The 17,355-nt window shown below is 36.6% G+C and overlaps 1 protein-coding gene across 4 annotated transcripts in view; it reads right to left on the bottom strand.

The window, feature by feature from the left end:
- The window catches only part of fgf13a (fibroblast growth factor 13a), a 102,892-nt gene that overhangs the window by 58,543 nt on the left and 26,994 nt on the right, over positions 1–17,355 (bottom strand). For 3 of the 4 annotated variants that reach the window (XM_026280578.1, XM_026280577.1, XM_026280579.1), the window contains exon 3: positions 297–464. The exons of the other annotated variant lie outside the window; for it this stretch is intronic. In XM_026280578.1, coding sequence (XP_026136363.1) covers positions 297–464 — 168 coding nt within the window. The remainder of the gene's footprint in view (positions 1–296; positions 465–17,355) is intronic. 4 annotated transcript variants of the gene reach the window in all.

Raw genomic sequence — 17,355 nt, 5'->3', positions numbered from 1 at the left:
GAGAGAGGGCCCTGATTGGTGCCTCTAAATGTAAATATGGCAGAGTAACATCATCGGTTAATTGAAGGATCTTGAGTAACGGTCTGCATTCAGCACAGACACACAAACACACACAGAAAAGGAGAGTGTATCCTTAGGGCATTCAACATCTACAAGACACATACGGCTCAGGAACAAAAAATGCACAAGCCAGATGCTTTTAAGAAAATGCAAAAAACTTAAGAAACTTAAACTTCAGTAAAAGGTACAAAATCATCAGCAAAGTAAATAAAAACATGGATGTGTTGCACACAAACCTTCAGACTCTGAGTTTTCTTTGAGGACGACTTGCTTCAGTGTGCAGCAGAAGATTTCATGACACTTAGCACGAAAAGGGGAGCCTTTACCCCTTATATCCGCAGAATGGATGGAATCCTGCCGCAACATAATGTACTCCTGGGTACCTGGGGCAGCATCATCCTGGACTGCGGTCGGGCCATAACAAAATGAACGCAGGGTTAGAAAGGGAGAGAGTGCTCAAAGCAACAGAACTAATTCAACACAATGAAAGAAATATGCAAAGAAAAGAGACAAAGCATAATTGATAACAACAAGGTCATAATAATAATAATAAGCAACAACAGTAACAAGATTAGCAGAACACAAAATAGCTTGATATACAGAAGAAAGAGAAGAAGAGAAGGTTAGAGACAAAGAAAAGCATAATACACAGTAGGACTGAGCGATACATCAAATACTTACAGTAATGTTCAATGATTTCATACTGTATAAAATTGTTTAATTACATTAATGTGCATATCATTATCATTTTAATGGACCTTTTTAAAACGAATTTCAAATTTCAAACTAATTTCAATTCAATATCATTATTTACGTGAAAAACAAGGTGGAAAACATGCCATGATCATTTCAACTACATATTTAAATATATTATTATTTTTTTTTACTTCTTTCATTAAATAATTGTAATCTAGTTTAATGCAAGAAGTAAACTACAACAAAAATGCAGACAAAGATGCAGTTATAAATTACTATTTTGCTGAAATGATTCTGATTATTAAAAGGGGAATTAATTAATTTAAAGGGTTCTGATTAAAATGGGGAAAAACACTTTAAAGGAAACATCAAGATAAACATTAAAATATTGTCAAGATGTGAAAAATATTGAAAAAATTACTTTAGTTATATCGCCCAGACCTAATACACACTATGTCACAATGATTGAAACAATATGACAGCAGTTAGTTAAGCATTGGGATCTAGGATAAGGTGGTAAATCATAGCAGGCAGGGGATTTGGAGCTTTGGAGCTCTTCTAGCACTCATCAACATAAAGTGTTATATGGTTGTTCTGATGCATGAAAGGAAAACAAAAATATCTGAAATATCTGAAGTGTTTCAGAGGGTGATGAGCAGGGTCTGAAGTACATAAATAGACAGTCCCCATGCAAACTTACTGTGTTGGGTGAAGACACATGAAGAGACTAAAGTGTTCAGTACTAGAGGAAGTCAATCCAGTAAAAGCATGCATCATCTTCCAGCACAGGCATCTTCTGCTTCACACATGCACATAGGCAGCACCTCAAACTATGGGACATTATTTACGTAAAATGTTCACATATGAACAGCTGTCATTGTTCCAGGACTGATAATGAGCTTATGAAGCTGGACTCTCAAACAAGTTAAAACAGACTAAAATAAATCCTTTGTATAAAAAAGCAATGACTAAATAGTTTGTGATCTTTTTCTATAATTCTTGTCTTAAATATTCATTCTGACTGTGTCCATAAGAGCTCTAAGGCAGCTAAAAACAACCCAGGTTCAGGGTTCGGTTGGTTAGGATTCTGAGGGAAAAGCATCTTTCTTCATGGACTATCATTAAGAAAATAGTGTGTAATTCTGATGTTATTTGACCTTGACTTCTGAACCTCTTGTCACAAGCAGTCTAATGCTATCTACTTATTCAGGCACATGCTGTGAGAGGTTAATAGAGGGCTTCATTTCCTGGTGCTTGTACAGTCTACCTCGCCCTGAAATGAAATGTACTAATAAAGTTCACACTGCTGTTTCATAGCATCTCAAACACAACTACTGCCAGAGTGTTTAACAGCAGGGGTATTAAAACTCTTCCCCGTGCCTTGCTCCTTCACTCTCTCTCTCTCTCTCTCTCTCTCTCTCTCTTTCTTTCAGAAATGTTATTAAAAACAAAAACATGAATGGTGGTTATGAGAAGACCTGTCATCTTCTCCTGGTATGGTCTTCACTGGTAGGTTAAAGTACACACAGAAACACTTGGGGACCAATTTACTATGGTATGAAGTGCAGGTGCTCTGACAGCCACCTTCTATTTTAAGCCTTGAAATCTATTATATTGGAGATTGAAGTCTAAATTTCCTTCTGGTGAAGGAAGTCAGATATGTGGCCTTTTTTGACCTGACTTTTTATGATAAATTGAGCCATGCTGACTTGCAATTGTCAATATTTACTCTATTTAACCATCTAGTTTATTCATATTGTAGCCAAAATTACTAAAACTAGCACAAGACAATTATCATTATGGACAAGAGGAAAACAATTATTATTGACAATATCTTTTACAAATTTCAAAATGTAAAAGATTTTCATTGTCAAATAGTTGATCTAAAAATCTAAAAAATGAATTAAAACTTCTGTACACTTTAACAAAACAAGACACTTAAAAAAAAAAAGAGTAAACAATTTTGTATGATAATGCGGGAAGAAAATAAAACTAAATAAAATGTTTTTGTATGAGAATGTTGGAATAAAATCCTTCCTATAAGTAAATATATAATTATATATTACTAACATGGCTAAAACTAGTAATAATAACTATTATTATTATTACATATTATTAATGATAAATAATTAAATAAAAACAATACAGTAAAACAAATAAATATAAAATAATTTTCTACATATATATATATATATATATATATATATATACACACACACATATATTATAACAATCTATCTACATGTACACTATATATATATATATATATATATATATATATATATATATATATATATATATATATATATATATATATATATATAGTGTACATGTACATGTAGATAGATTCAAGGCAAGGGGAACAGTCCATAATTCCCTCCAGAACTCAGTTTCCTTTTGTCTCCAATGCACTTTGAAGGTCTTAGTCCATCAATGGTTATAAATAGCCATGTTAACAGCAGCCCCATAAACCTCAATTAAAATGAGGGGCATATTTAGGACTGGACCGTGCTAAAAGAGCACTTTACGACCTAGAGCAAAACGATGTGCCAAACTGTGATAAAAAGTGCACAGATGGGTCTCAGGATGCCTGATGGATATGCAGCCTGTCATAGCTCCACCCTCCCTATCAGCTGGGCCTTCAAAATGAACTGTCAGCCATGGGGTGATGGGATATGATCTACAGCTCATGGCTCTGCAGCCACATCAGCCCTGTGCTGATGAATGTCCCTGTCCATGGTGCTGAAAGCCAGTCGCTCACACTCCAGAGAGGAACTTGATGGGAGAAAGGATTTAATGACACAGAGTGCATAGCCTTCTGCTGTTTACATCACCTTGCCCTCCTGAGTTAAAGGTATCATGTTTCATAAGTTGGATGCAAAATGACCCTTAATCAAGGGAGTCAATAAAAGTCAAAAACCAAATGATTGGTGATGGCTCAATCCATAATAGCCCAGAAGTGTACATGGGTTACAGTTACCTTGCATGTCAAAGATCAGAACAGTTCATTTACAAGGGCATCGATGCACAAAGGCTTCAAGGACAGGACTGATGCTATCAACTGCTCTGAATGATGACCCTGCTGCGGTTTGAACATTTAGGCCAAGAGCTCGCTGCAGATTGAGGTCACAAAGTTTAGCAGCAAGACAGATTTAGAGGTGGACTGTCTCAGTTTGTACAATTAAAATGAGAGGAAGTCAGAAGCCATTTCAATCACTCTCATTTTGCACGAAATGCCAGTTAACAGTCTGATGGAAACGAGCATCGCCATCAGCTGCTCCAGCAGCCCTGGGGGAGCGTAAGCTTAAAATACCAGCACTTTAAATATCATGTGTATCTAAGACGAGACTACTTTTCAGTCTCATGGGATCTTCTAAGTTCCGCAGCCTTGAGGAAATGGATTTAATTTTTATTGCTGTGTCATTCCGATGCTCTGTAAGCTGTGGTGAAATCGAGCTTTTCTTTATATCAGTAAACCTCTTTTATTCTTAACTTAAAGACAGAATCCATATTTTCCACAGCTTCAAATGCCTGAAAGCAGTCAACATTCTGCAGAAGGAGAAAAAGGCTTGTTTAGTAGTAGGTTTTTTTTTCTAATTATTTAACTGACCTGAACATTTTGTAACTCAATTTAAATCAGATAAAAACAGCTTAGCTTTAAAGTATTTAAAAGGTATTTAGCATTATATTTAGGCTGTTAAAAGTCACACTTTTTTATAATTACTGTAGTCATTAATGACATAACATCATAATCATAAATCTTTCAGCTCATGATGAATGTTGAAACAACATAAAAAACAATACTTATTTGAAATCTTTGATATATATATATATATATATATATATATATATATATATATATATATATATATATATATATATATATATATATATATATATATATATGTATATATAAAAATCAAAAGCAAATCACTTTCCTTTCACGCGTCCTCATCAAAGCAACACCCCACACCCTCTAAATCAGGAACACATGAGAGTGTAACCGAGTCATCTCACACCTTCATCATCACCCCCACCTCCCTGTCACATCAGCCCATTTAACACAACACAGACCACCTGATGCCTCCCTCCCACAGGAACACACAGCTATGACGCACAGGCCATACCTGATTTTCCCAATGCCTCTGTCAAACACACATAGACATGCTCAGCTACTCCCAGCCCATTCAGCCTGACTAACAGCTAATCAGAGGGCATCCAGAAATGGCCCTGAATGGGCTTTTATGACCCCCGCCACCACCAAAGACAAATTTCCTTGAAATGGCCAAGTGAGCTTACGTCAGAGGTCCATAAAAGCAGGATGGATGGGGTAAAATGAGTCACAGTCCTGTCACTAAAGCCAGTCCTATATACTGTGTGTATATATATATATATATTTAGCATGTTTTATATATATAAAACAACTTTATTTCTGAAATGTACAAACATGTTGATTAAAAACTAAATTTGTATATTTTTTGTTGCCGACAATGAATAGAACTACAAAATTGGTCTGTCACACCTACATGACTCATGCGGAGGAAAAGTAACACCTCCAGGCTCAATTTAAAATAGAAACAAGCGTGAAGATGTTTGCACAAGCAAACCCGTAATAAGAACACCAGCGGTCATGAGGAAACGAACTTTTGTTGTGAAGTGGTTCAAAAGATTCATTAAAAGAACTCAAGTCAAAAATATTTTTTACTCCACACTAAATCAGTATCTGAGTAGAGAGTAACTTTGTATACATACGTATTTGCACACATACTAAAATGTATATTCACTAATAATTATAGCAATTTCAGTATGACTATAGACTTACTTTTTGATGGAATAAGTGCAGATATACAGTGTGCTCTCGGTGGACCACATCTATACCAGATCACTGTTGTCACCTAATGATCACCAGAGATATGTTTATAGTTTTATGTCCATGTATGGAGATGTTCAAGTTTATCTGTGTTTTGACCAGCAAGAATCGTGCTTACTTATGTATTGACGTAATTAGTAATTAGACTTCTGTTAGGGTTAAATTACTGGTGTTGTTAACTTGTACGCAGAGCGGCCTACAAACTCCATCACGAGTGTTTGGCTTCTGAGTGATGAAACTACGAACCATTTTTCTTCAGTAAATTCTTCTCTAATTGATTGCATCTATGACTCCTGGTCTTTGTTCATCATATCTGGTCCTTTGGTTTTAACTGTAAAATCCCCTACAAACTCAAGTACACAATAAATGAAAATTTTCTAATGCCAGTTCAACACCGACAAGATATTTAGTTAATTCACTGCCACTGCTGTGAATACACAAATGAATCACAACAAATATTCAATCAACAGAGCAAGAGAACATCAGACAAATCCCATTTGTTACTTAAAAAAGGGTCTGGTGTTGGTTCTCTGGACCGACCTCATTTTTCTTCAGAAGCTTTAAAATTAATTTAGATATGGAGATACTCACAATTTAAATTCAAACGTAAAGGTGCTGATATGTTTTAAAAGGGTGAACTTGTGCCTGCCCACATTCATTTATCATCATGAGTCACCTTGGCATACAGGCTTTAATATAAATACACTGCTTTAGGTCTTAATGAACGCAGGTTGGTAAGCTTGCTTACATTTGTACTTTGAGAGTTTAAGCATGAGATGCTGTTTAATACAACAGAACAAAATCATGTTCTTTGCTGAAAGCACAAAGACAGGTCACAGTAGGGTTGATTACATTATTAAGACTTTAACCACAAAGCCTAATTCGTTTTTGAGGTATTTACCCTCTCGTTATACAGTAACTCAATCAGTAACACAATCCTCATAGCTCTTGTAGGACTCACAGAAGGTGGACTGGATTAGATGCTGAGGTTGACTGAATCTCTGTCGCCTGGAGGCCTTGTGGCTGACTAGCATGACATCTGACTTTGATTCTCATTCTCTGAACACTGCAGAAACTAAAAGTGCACATCCTCACACATAAACAAAACCATCTGACATGTCCGGTTTAGCCCAGCTTGCACTTCAAAGCGGTTATGGCATCACTATGTAACACATTTGCAAAACCATCTCTTTTTTTTTTAACCTTGATTGTAATCCAATTGTAGGAGACTCCCATAACAATATTAGGAACCAGGTACGTTGTTAGGCCTATTTTAGGGGGGCTGAAGTGATAATAAATGATAATAAGAACAACAATAACAATTTTATTTATCAACAACCATATCTTCATTCATATTTTGAAGCAACAAATTATATATATCAAGCTACAAAAAATAAGCGAAAAGTCGTTGTGCTATCAAGATGATGCACCACACCGTCTCGTTGCATTGGTGTGAACTGGCAGCTTTCAGAGCGTTGCAGACTGGAGCGCTTCAAGTAACTGGAGGATTCATCTCGTCTCGTCGTTACTCTAGTTTGGTTTGAACTCGCTATGGACCCTCTCGCCCACACACACACCAATACACACGCTAATGGTGAAAGGAAGATTGGTAAATGTTGTGATACAGAGTGAAATTGTACATTGTTTTTTAATTACCTGCTTACCTTTAGCTATGTTTTCTTGAGGTAAAGGAAAGGGGATATTTTGGTTTGCTATGGAAAACGGTAGTCTAGCTAGAGTGAACAAGCAAAATACAAGAAATGGTTAACTTAGCAAGCTAATCACAACTCTTTATTCTTTGCCAATGATATAACCTATCTCTATAATAGGCATATTCTAAAACAATATCAATCCTCATAGAATGTTGTTGTCACTGAAAACTAAATGTCATAGGGTCACTGTTAATGCTATCACTGTTGTATCCTTCAATTCATTGAGCAGATGAGATGGATATTCGAAGATATTTTATCGGAGAGAAAGAGAAGCAGCCGCAGGAGATTGGCAGGCCAGTTGATTCTGAGGGAGCCGGTGTGATTGAGGTCAGTAATGGTCTATGTCTAAGGATTGTTTTGTTTTCTTCTAAAAATAAGCATTTGTTGGCTGGTCTAAGCACTATGCATAGCCTAAACTAAATTATTTCATTATATTTATTATATATGCTAGCTATATTCTAGCGATTATAATCGTGATTAATCGCATCCAAAATAAAAGTTTGTATTTACATAATAAATGTGTGTGTACTCTCACTGTGTATAATTATTTTATATATATATAAATACACACACATGCTTGTATGTGAGTGCAAAGATTTTGCTAAATGCTACATATATTGTATAGTAGTGAGAGATTTTCTTTCTTTTGTTGTTTGATTAACATGCATGACAGACAGCATGAATATTAGACTGCTGTCACTTTAAGAGCAGCCTGGATCCAATATACTGTAATACATACTTTCTCAGCTGTTTGCGTTCACTTAAGACCTAAATTACTGTGTTTACAAGAATATTTGCAAAGACGAGCATTTTGACACATATAAGTGTGTGTAATTAATTGTCTCTCAGTGCAGGCATATAGAGAAATTATGACTTATTTTTAAACTGCAATGCTTAAGGCATGTGCAAATGATACATTTTAGCGACCACGTAGACCAGTAACGTCACGTGAGTGTCTTACTCTACCGGCTGACAAATTTCTACCATCATATGGATTGGCCGAATTTAAAAATGGCAGCCCATGGAGAGGCCTCAAGGACTGACTTACTGCTTTCCACCTCAAGATCTCATTCAACAAGACTCCTCTTCACAGGAATGACAAACGACAAAGTACAGTCCATCACTGTCAAACAGATTGTCTCTCTGGCTCACTGTGTGTGTAGGTATGTAGAGAGCAGAACCTATTCCCCTCTGGCTGGAAACCTGCCGACCTGCCCTTGGATTTAAGGTAACAACATAAACACAGGACTCTGTGTGCATGGCTGAACACATTTAATACTACTGGCCTGCACAGCTGCCCCTCGGAGTAATTATGAGGTTTGGAACACAACAGCCAACTGACTGCCATCACTAAATATTAATGAATGATAGATAGATAGATAGATAGATAGATAGATAGATAGATAGATAGATAGATAGATAGATAGATAGATAGATAGATAGATAGATAGATAGATAGATAGATAGATAGATAGATAGATAGATAGATCTGTCCTGTTTTCTACCTTGCACAATTTTATGCATGGTTTTTGAGTATGAGACCATGTCACGCAACCTGTCCACGTTGGCATCTGTCTAATTTGGCTGTTTATACCAAGTGGCAGATGAATTTGCATCAAAACACTGTTAAGCTGATTAGACGCACAGCCTTTGATGTCAACACTAGAATATACAAGAAGCATTTTCTCCTCCATTTTGTTGACAAGCCTTTCAATCAGATGGTGAGTTGCATAGTATTGTGTGCATTTCGCGTTAATGATTTTTTAGCAGCTGAGAACCACTGCGCACACATCAATATGCATTTAAAGAATTAGCTCATTTGTGCAGTTCGTGTAACCAGAAAACTCCCTGATATGACATTATTGCTGTTATACTGTTGACAGTACAATGAATGTCCAGAATTCTTTTTTTTAGAAAAGAGCAAATGGACTTAAATGAACAGCTGGGGACTTCACTATATACAGTTGCCCCCAAAAGAGTTTCCTAGTTACTGATACAGGCTTGCATTTAGGTAAGATCAAACATTAAGTTCCAAGTAAACACATCTTGGAACTGTAATGAGTGTGTCTTTTATCCATAAAGACTTTGTGTTCTCAGTGTGTGCTTTCTGCTCAGCGTAGAGATGCTGCGATTCCTCTGTGGTTTCTCACAGTCGGAACTGAATCATACGCATTAATGAAACTTCACTGCGGCCTCTTTTAACAACCTGAGAGGAAAGCCTCCAAAGATAACGTGAATAACAACAGCTCTCCAGACTGTTTTGACACTGGTCTCTCTCTGACAGGACCCTCGGAGCTGTTGACTGCTCTTGATGGTTTCTAAATGCACCAGACTACACATTCTAAGACACTGAAGTCAATCTTTCTCTCTGGTAAATAAGACCGCCTCTCTAACTCACATACACACACTGCAAGTCATCTGCACTGAAGCTTAAAGCAAACAGATGTAAGAATTAAGTGGGATTAATGTTTTGGTCCACATTTACTGCAGTCGACAGCTGATGGAAGCTAATGAGATTCAGTACAATACTGGGCCTGTTAGAGGCTGATTAAATCATTCATTATGCGAATTAACGTGATTAAAATATGACAACACTCAGTACAGGCCGTGGTAAATATATTATGTAGAAACTTTTACTATAAACCTTATGGAAAAGATTGCATTGGGGATTTTGTGTTCTCACTCAACTGTGTAAAGCATCAATCTTCCACAAAATTCATCGTATGTCAGTAGGACACATGCTTGCGGCTCTTCACAGAGTGTTATGTTATTCACTACCACTGACTTCTTTCCTCTCTCCCTTTATATATCTAACTGCTTTCACTCCTTTTACATTTAGGAGGCTTCCCTCAAAGTTCATGTGTCTCAGAGCTGTGAGAGTGGGAGTTCACACAACCCCAACTCACAGTGAGACACCACCTCTCCACACCAGACTCCAGCTCCTCAAACGGCCTTCGGACTAAACCTCTATTCATTTATGTACAAGCACACTTAAAAGCCAACTGTGTCGTCATTCAATCCTCTGAAAACCCTCTCATAGTGAAAACTGAAGCTGTTTCTGTATTTAATAAAAGTATACATTATGATTTTTTTTTACTATTCCCAGCTTCAGACAGCATGCCCACAGACATCCCACAGTCCATTCATTGACTGTCTGGTGCATATTGCTTACAGATCAAGAAACTTGCTCTTTAAATTCTAGGGGCCAGATTTACTTACAGCTTGCGACAGCACAAAACCTTCTTTTGTCATTAAAATACTACTGTCGGATACTAAAGACATGCAGTGAAGAATTAGTGCTGAAAAGGCATGGACAGTTATTTTTGCACCTGACCTTATTGAATATGTATTTTTAGGAGTTTCCCTTTCAAACATTTTCAAATTTATGAGAGGAGAGCATTAAAATATATCATGCAACGCAAATTATTAACGTTTGCATTTGTCAAATTACAAATTACAAATTACTTACTATATGTGCCATTATTTAACAAACCCCAAAAAGCATGTCTTAAAGCATACAGGAACTTGCACTGCTCTTGGTGGATAGTGCTTGTCATTATGGAAATGATCTGGCTGCGCCTGTGTTCTTTAATATGCGCATTGTCAGTAAATCACACACAGAATTGACCCCCCCCCCCCCGCTTGGTGCTTTTGTGGAATTGTGCTTTAATTTTCCCTGTTTAGTGAATTTGGCCTTAGATCTGGTAAACTCTAATCTATAAGGCCTTGTTGCCACTTCCCACAAATAAAACAAAAAAATAAAGTCCACAAACAAAGTCATTTTAATAGATAACAGGTTAAAATAATGTTTTGAGAACAAAGAGAAAAAAAAAGATTTGTTATAGATTTGGTTTTTCAGGTTCTCATCAAAGTAAAGAAAGATCAAATAAAATAAAATTCTTTTAAAATAACGAAAATAAAAAATAACCAATTTCTGTTAAAATTCGGTCATGTGGCCTTTTTCTTTCTAAGTGGGCAGTTTTGAGGATAGCATATATAGCCATATGGGCCTCTTTTTAAATACATTTTATATGAACACACTAATATGGTTTGCTATTTCTGGATTTCTTTCAGTATAATGCTTTTATGAGTTGTGCTCTTTAAGGGATAGTTCACCCAAAAATGTAAAGTCTGTCTTTCTTTGCTCTTCAAGTTCTAAACCTGTATGCCTTTCATGAGTTAAATGATAATAGAATTCAAATTTTTAGATGAACTGTCCTTTTAAAATTCAGATATCTTCTGTTAGCTATTTTTTATTCATGGCAGCATCACTAAAGCTAAGCCACTTTCTCTGCTCTTGGTCTCATAGTACAAGGTTTTAAGAAAAGAATGTGTGTTTGTGATTCTTAATGTCAGTTCTGTTTACTCTTCCATCTGTGTGTGTGTGGAGCCTGAAAACAGAGACCGGAACTGAGGAGCCTTGAGACTCCCTTGTGTCAATGTCGAGCTAACAGAGAGTAAATGGATAGTGAAAAGTACAAAGTGGAGGTTAGGAAGTAATAGATTTTTTTTCTTCAGAAGATGCAGTGAGTTAACGTCTCCTATTGTCGCTTCAAATCCACATTCAACAAACTTCTCCAAAGAAGGGCCCACAAATTTCCTTATCCTACCCACTGGACCGAAAGCAATTGGGATGTTACACAACAGTCGTCGGCTCTGTCTGGAGGCGCTGTCCGTACACATAGTGACAGCAGCGCTTCACACAAGGGCAGTCTTCTCTTCCCAGAGGCTAAGACATGTTGCAAGCTCAAAATTGTGCATTATTGTGCCAGAAGAGAAGCTCTCATTTAGGTTCTAAAGGCCTCTGATCTGATCCCACTGGCATGTCTCTCAGTCTTCATCCACAGCATTTACACATAGTTTTCCATCCTGGATATCTTCTTAGTTCACCAAAAATGAACAGTTGGTCATCATTTAGTCACCATTCATGACTAAATGAAACATGTATGACTGACTTTCCTCTACTGGACACAAACTTAGGAACTGACTGAACAAAAGTGCAAAAACATTTGGTTTGCAAACACTTTAAACAAATAAGGTGCTTTTTTAAAGTACGGTAGTATTCCTTTTACATAGTAGCAGATAAGATATTTCTTGTAAGTCTTAACTTTATAATAATAATATACATTAATGTAATTAAATTAAATATAAAACAAGCTATTTGTCACTGCCAGTACATTAATTATAAAGAATATTTTATAGTTTGTCATAGAAAAACAAGTTATGCACAGAGTCCAGAGCCTCCATCATAACATTATTAGTGACCGGGACAACGCAGGACAACACTTGATGTGCAGGTAGAGACTCATGTGTGCGGGATGCGGGAGAATAATTAGGGCCTGCTCACGCTAGATAATCTTAACCCCCAAAGCTTGGTTCGATTGACTAGTGTGATCGCTCCGTTGTCCCTGAGTCCCTGAGAATGCACTGATCCAGTGCACTGATACATTACATTCAGCCGAATACAGTATGTCTGCTATAGGATACTCACCAAGATGGGCATTTTGACATAATTTTGTGTGAATTTGTCCATTTAAAAACAGTAGCCTACTTCAGAGAAAGCTTCATATTTGCGTACGTTCTGAGACGCGGTTTTTGCACGCTTTTTCACTGGCAAAGCTTACATGAGTTTTGTTTAAACAGATATATCAACTTTTGCTGTTCAGGTATTAGCAGTGCGCTCTAGCTATCAGCACCTGGGTGATAATGGCATAAATGACTGCTCATATTCTAGCATACAGAATTCGCATTGAACAAGAGTGAATGGTTTGTCCATGTTTTGTTTTTTTCATTGCTGTGAAAAGACAGAATTCACATTCATCAACAGAAAAATACATTAGCCGCGCCCTGTTTGTTTTAGGTGTTATTTATAGCAAACCATTTTACAGATGTGTTGTAAAATTTAAGTTGAACCACGGTCCTAAGCGCATGCCGCACCGTGTGTGGAGAACCATTATGTGTCAGATAGCTCTCGGATTTCATCAAAAATGTCTTAATTGTGTTACAAAAATGAACAAAGGTCTTGTGTTTTTGGAATGACATGAGGATGACTAATTAATGACAAAACTTTTTTTTCGAGTGAACTAACCCTTTAATGTGATTTACCTAAATAGCATATGCTCCTGTATCAACATCCTTGTTAGTTCTGGAAACCATTCCAATCAACTAACCAGATTTTCAAACCATCACTTGGCATAAACTGCCGTTTCTGTGTGGCTAAAGAGTCGCTCGATTTCAGCGCTAAACCCACAAAATGAATCAGCCAGAAGACAACCGAGTTTTCAAAAGCTGTGGAAAGAGCCAAGTACTGAGAAATACACACAGCTGCCTTAGATGGCCTTTTGTTACTGGCTGTCTGTCATGCCAGAACTCCTTCAAACAGCGCCTTCCGCTTCTTTCCCCGCTCCACAGAAAATGCAAATTCATGCACGTAGGTCATTTCTCTTCAAGGATCACATTCATTTTTTATCTGTGTAAGGGATATGGTTTTGTTCACAATGATTTAAGCAGCTTCATTATTATTGTTCTATTCCAATAGTTTAAAGAAACAGCAAATTACACTTTCCCTCAAGCCAAAAGAGAGACACACAGGTAAGCATCTACCACATCTATCTATCATCTACCACAGTTCTCTCTTATTTGCTCGTTTATGTGTGTGTCTGGGCCATGCATTTAATTCTCTTATGCAATGGCACAATGCTGGCTGAATGTGAACTCAAGCTGATCATTCACCCAGTGGCACCAGGACCTCATTAGAACGACAGTGATCACACATCTCAGTCCACAAATCACACAATGATTTTCAAGCAATTTCTATAGGAACTTTTTAAAAAGGGAATGCTCCGATTACTACTTGCCGTGCTATAAGCTGCACGCAAAGTGCAATTGGTTAGTGCCAAAGTGCCATTGGTTAGTGCAGTTACACAAACGTTAACAAATCAGGCTTCAGTAACAGGGTAAACAGAAGGATAACTCATAAAGCAACTCAGGGAACCGATTTTACATCAGTAACTGGAGTGATTTCTTGCATAAAATGAACCAAAAAATAGGTTGGAAACATTTATTAATAAGTTAAATAAATAATAACTAAATAATAAACATTTTTAAATTGTTGATGCCTCTAGTATGTGTCTGATTTTTAATTTACAACCTTAAAAACCAAAACATTTGCTTTCATTTGAAAAATGTTATGTTAATTATGTTATTTTTTTAAACAATAGTTTTTTAGAATGCAATATATAAAAAATGTAGATTTGCAAGTAAATAAAATAAAAGTAATAAATAAAAAAAACACAGTAATTAAATGAATAAAATAAACAGTGTTATTGAATTATTAGTGCAGATAGCTTTCTAGGTATTACACTCCTCCTTCGGTTTGCCTCAGGTGGCAACAGGATGTGCTGTTGTCTTTCAATTCAACTCTTTCCTTAGTGGCACTATGATGAAGTTTCCAGTAAATTTGTGCTCAATACATGTTTGTATTCAAAGACATCTCTGATTTTTGCAATTGTCAGCACTATCTAGTATATTGTGTTCATATAAGAAACAGCTGTGGAGCACTAGTGGTCAAAGCTCTCAGTGCATCACTATAATCTTGAATATCTGATTTATCTCCCGCTGGGTCTGTCGACCTGACTGGCATCACTGAACGCCTTCCTGCTGGCCAGGCCTTACTTTGCATAATAGTGCCTGACGTAGAGAAGAGTGAATATTGTATCAAACACACTTGCCAGTCCAAATCCATAACGTCTAGACTTGTCACCCCCGCTGGTCTAGAACAACTCAAACCCTTGGTACAGCACAACCTGCAATAGACAAATGGGTTGAGCCTCTAAATCACCTCAGGGCAACTTTTTCCTCCATTTGCAAGATTTGGTAATGGGTTTTGCAGCAGGTATTGATTAGATGTCCGGGTGACATTAATCTAGGACAACAGGAATATAAATAAAACATATGGCCTTGTCTTGTATACAACTCTTGAGGTGAACAACCCCCATTACAACTGGGGCTCTAGAGTAATAAACAAATGAGATAATGATCCCTGTCCTACACTGTCCGACTTTCACAACCTAATAGTTTCAAGAGTTTAGAAACAAGACTCATCACATCCACCCCATTCTGTCAGATACTACTTCTTTAAAATAAAGGGAGGTGGCCCAGACAAACACAAACACTTTCTTTGTCTGCAAAGTGCTGAGCTCTTCATAGACAAACGTCAGCTATGTAGCCATGTGAAATGGCTTTTATCTTAAAAACTAATAAAAATGAACAAATAATGCCCTTGGCAAAATAACATGAACAAAATAACAGCACATCTATATAAAAACATGAAGATTTTTCAGAACAAAGTATCTTTATATTTTGAGAACACACATACTTTCTTTGTAAGCAAAGAAGGTAGAAAGATCAAACCTGTAATTCGTACTGTAGGTAGTGTTTCATTAAACAAGAAGTACATACTGTACAATTGTTCTAAAACCTGCAGCACTGCAGTAAAAATAAAAGAACAAAGACACATTTGTCCACCAATGTCCTTTAACTCCTTCAGATCTGACCTTCAGGTCCAGCGTCAGCTTGTGTTCTGCTACGGTGGGGGCTGATGGCTGGAATAGCTTCATGAATAATTTGTGTTGACAGAGAAGGTGGCCTGGGAGAAGAGCGCAGCTCCGGTTCAGTGTGCCAGAGATTACTAGACACAACTGCTGCACAATACAGGACAATAATAATTACAGACTCCCAAATCAGCAAGCCTGAGACCAATATACAGAGAAAGAGAGGAGGCACGTGTAGGAAGGTATGTATAGCGCAGCTCCCAGTAAGGATGCTGGATCTGTGTCTTCTGTTATGAATGCTGAACACATCAGTGCTGCAGGAGAACTATCCCACTGAGAAGAAGAGATCTGCCACAGACCCTTATAAACACACATACTGGAAGGATCTAGAAGACAGAAATAATCTGATAAAAGAACATCACACATTTGAGTTAGTGTGATAACTGTTTCTCTTTGGGCTCCAGCGATTGTTAGATACTGACATACTGTGCCTAGAATAGAATAGAATAGAAAAGAATAGAATAGAAAACATCACATTTATGCATTTAGCAGACGCTTTCATCCAAAGTGACTTATAGTGCATAGAATAGAATAGAATAGAATAGAATAGAATAGAATAGAATAGAATAGAATAGTGGTTATTTTACAATAATTAGCTTTGGCATTTTTGGTATTACTTTTGTTGACAGTGTAAAAAATATATAAACTATGTGGCCAAATTCTGTCAGAAAGTTACTCAATAATGGAACTGTTGTTTAAAAGCAGTATCATACAACCGAGAGTGCTGTTGGTCTTATTATTAGCACAGTTCATAATATGAACAGCACTACTGCAAGCATAATATTTATATTGGAATTTCTAATATAAGATGACATTTTCATGTATTTATTATTATTATTATTATTATTATTTTTTTTTTAGCATTTAGTTAGGGTTTCTTATTTGTCTGCCAGCTCAGAAAAGCTGAAAAGAAAATACACAGCCAGTTTGTTATGGGCTTTCTGAATCTGAAACTGTCCTCCAAGGAGCTGTTTCAATTAGCAGCTGGTTTCTACATAAATAGCTAGCTATTTCAATAAAACCACCTCTGTCAGTGTAAAGTCTCCACAACAAATGTACAGACTGACAGTCTGTCTTGAACACACAAACACACACAAGCAGAGTAATAAAACAAAACAAAAAAATAGAGAAAATGCAAATCACAAAACATTATATCCTACATTTTTCAGTATATCCATTTGGGAAGCATTAAACTCTAGTCCTAAGTATAGTTATATCTCAAACCATAGCACATTCTTTCATTGATAAACTGCTCTTTACAATATCTTAAATTGCACTTTACGACCTTGAGTGCTGAAAGCATCACCATGGGAACAGTTTGCAAGACATATTTGACAGGAATATAAAGAACAACTCCCTAAGACTCACTTTTCAAAGCTTCTACAAATATAGCCAGATGCCTTTT

The sequence above is a fragment of the Carassius auratus genome, chromosome 14 (genome assembly GCF_003368295.1).
Source record: "Carassius auratus strain Wakin chromosome 14, ASM336829v1, whole genome shotgun sequence".
Taxonomy (NCBI): Eukaryota; Metazoa; Chordata; class Actinopteri; order Cypriniformes; family Cyprinidae; genus Carassius; species Carassius auratus.
Note: the sequence above shows the minus strand (reverse complement) of the source record. Positions and strands in the feature narration are given on the sequence as shown.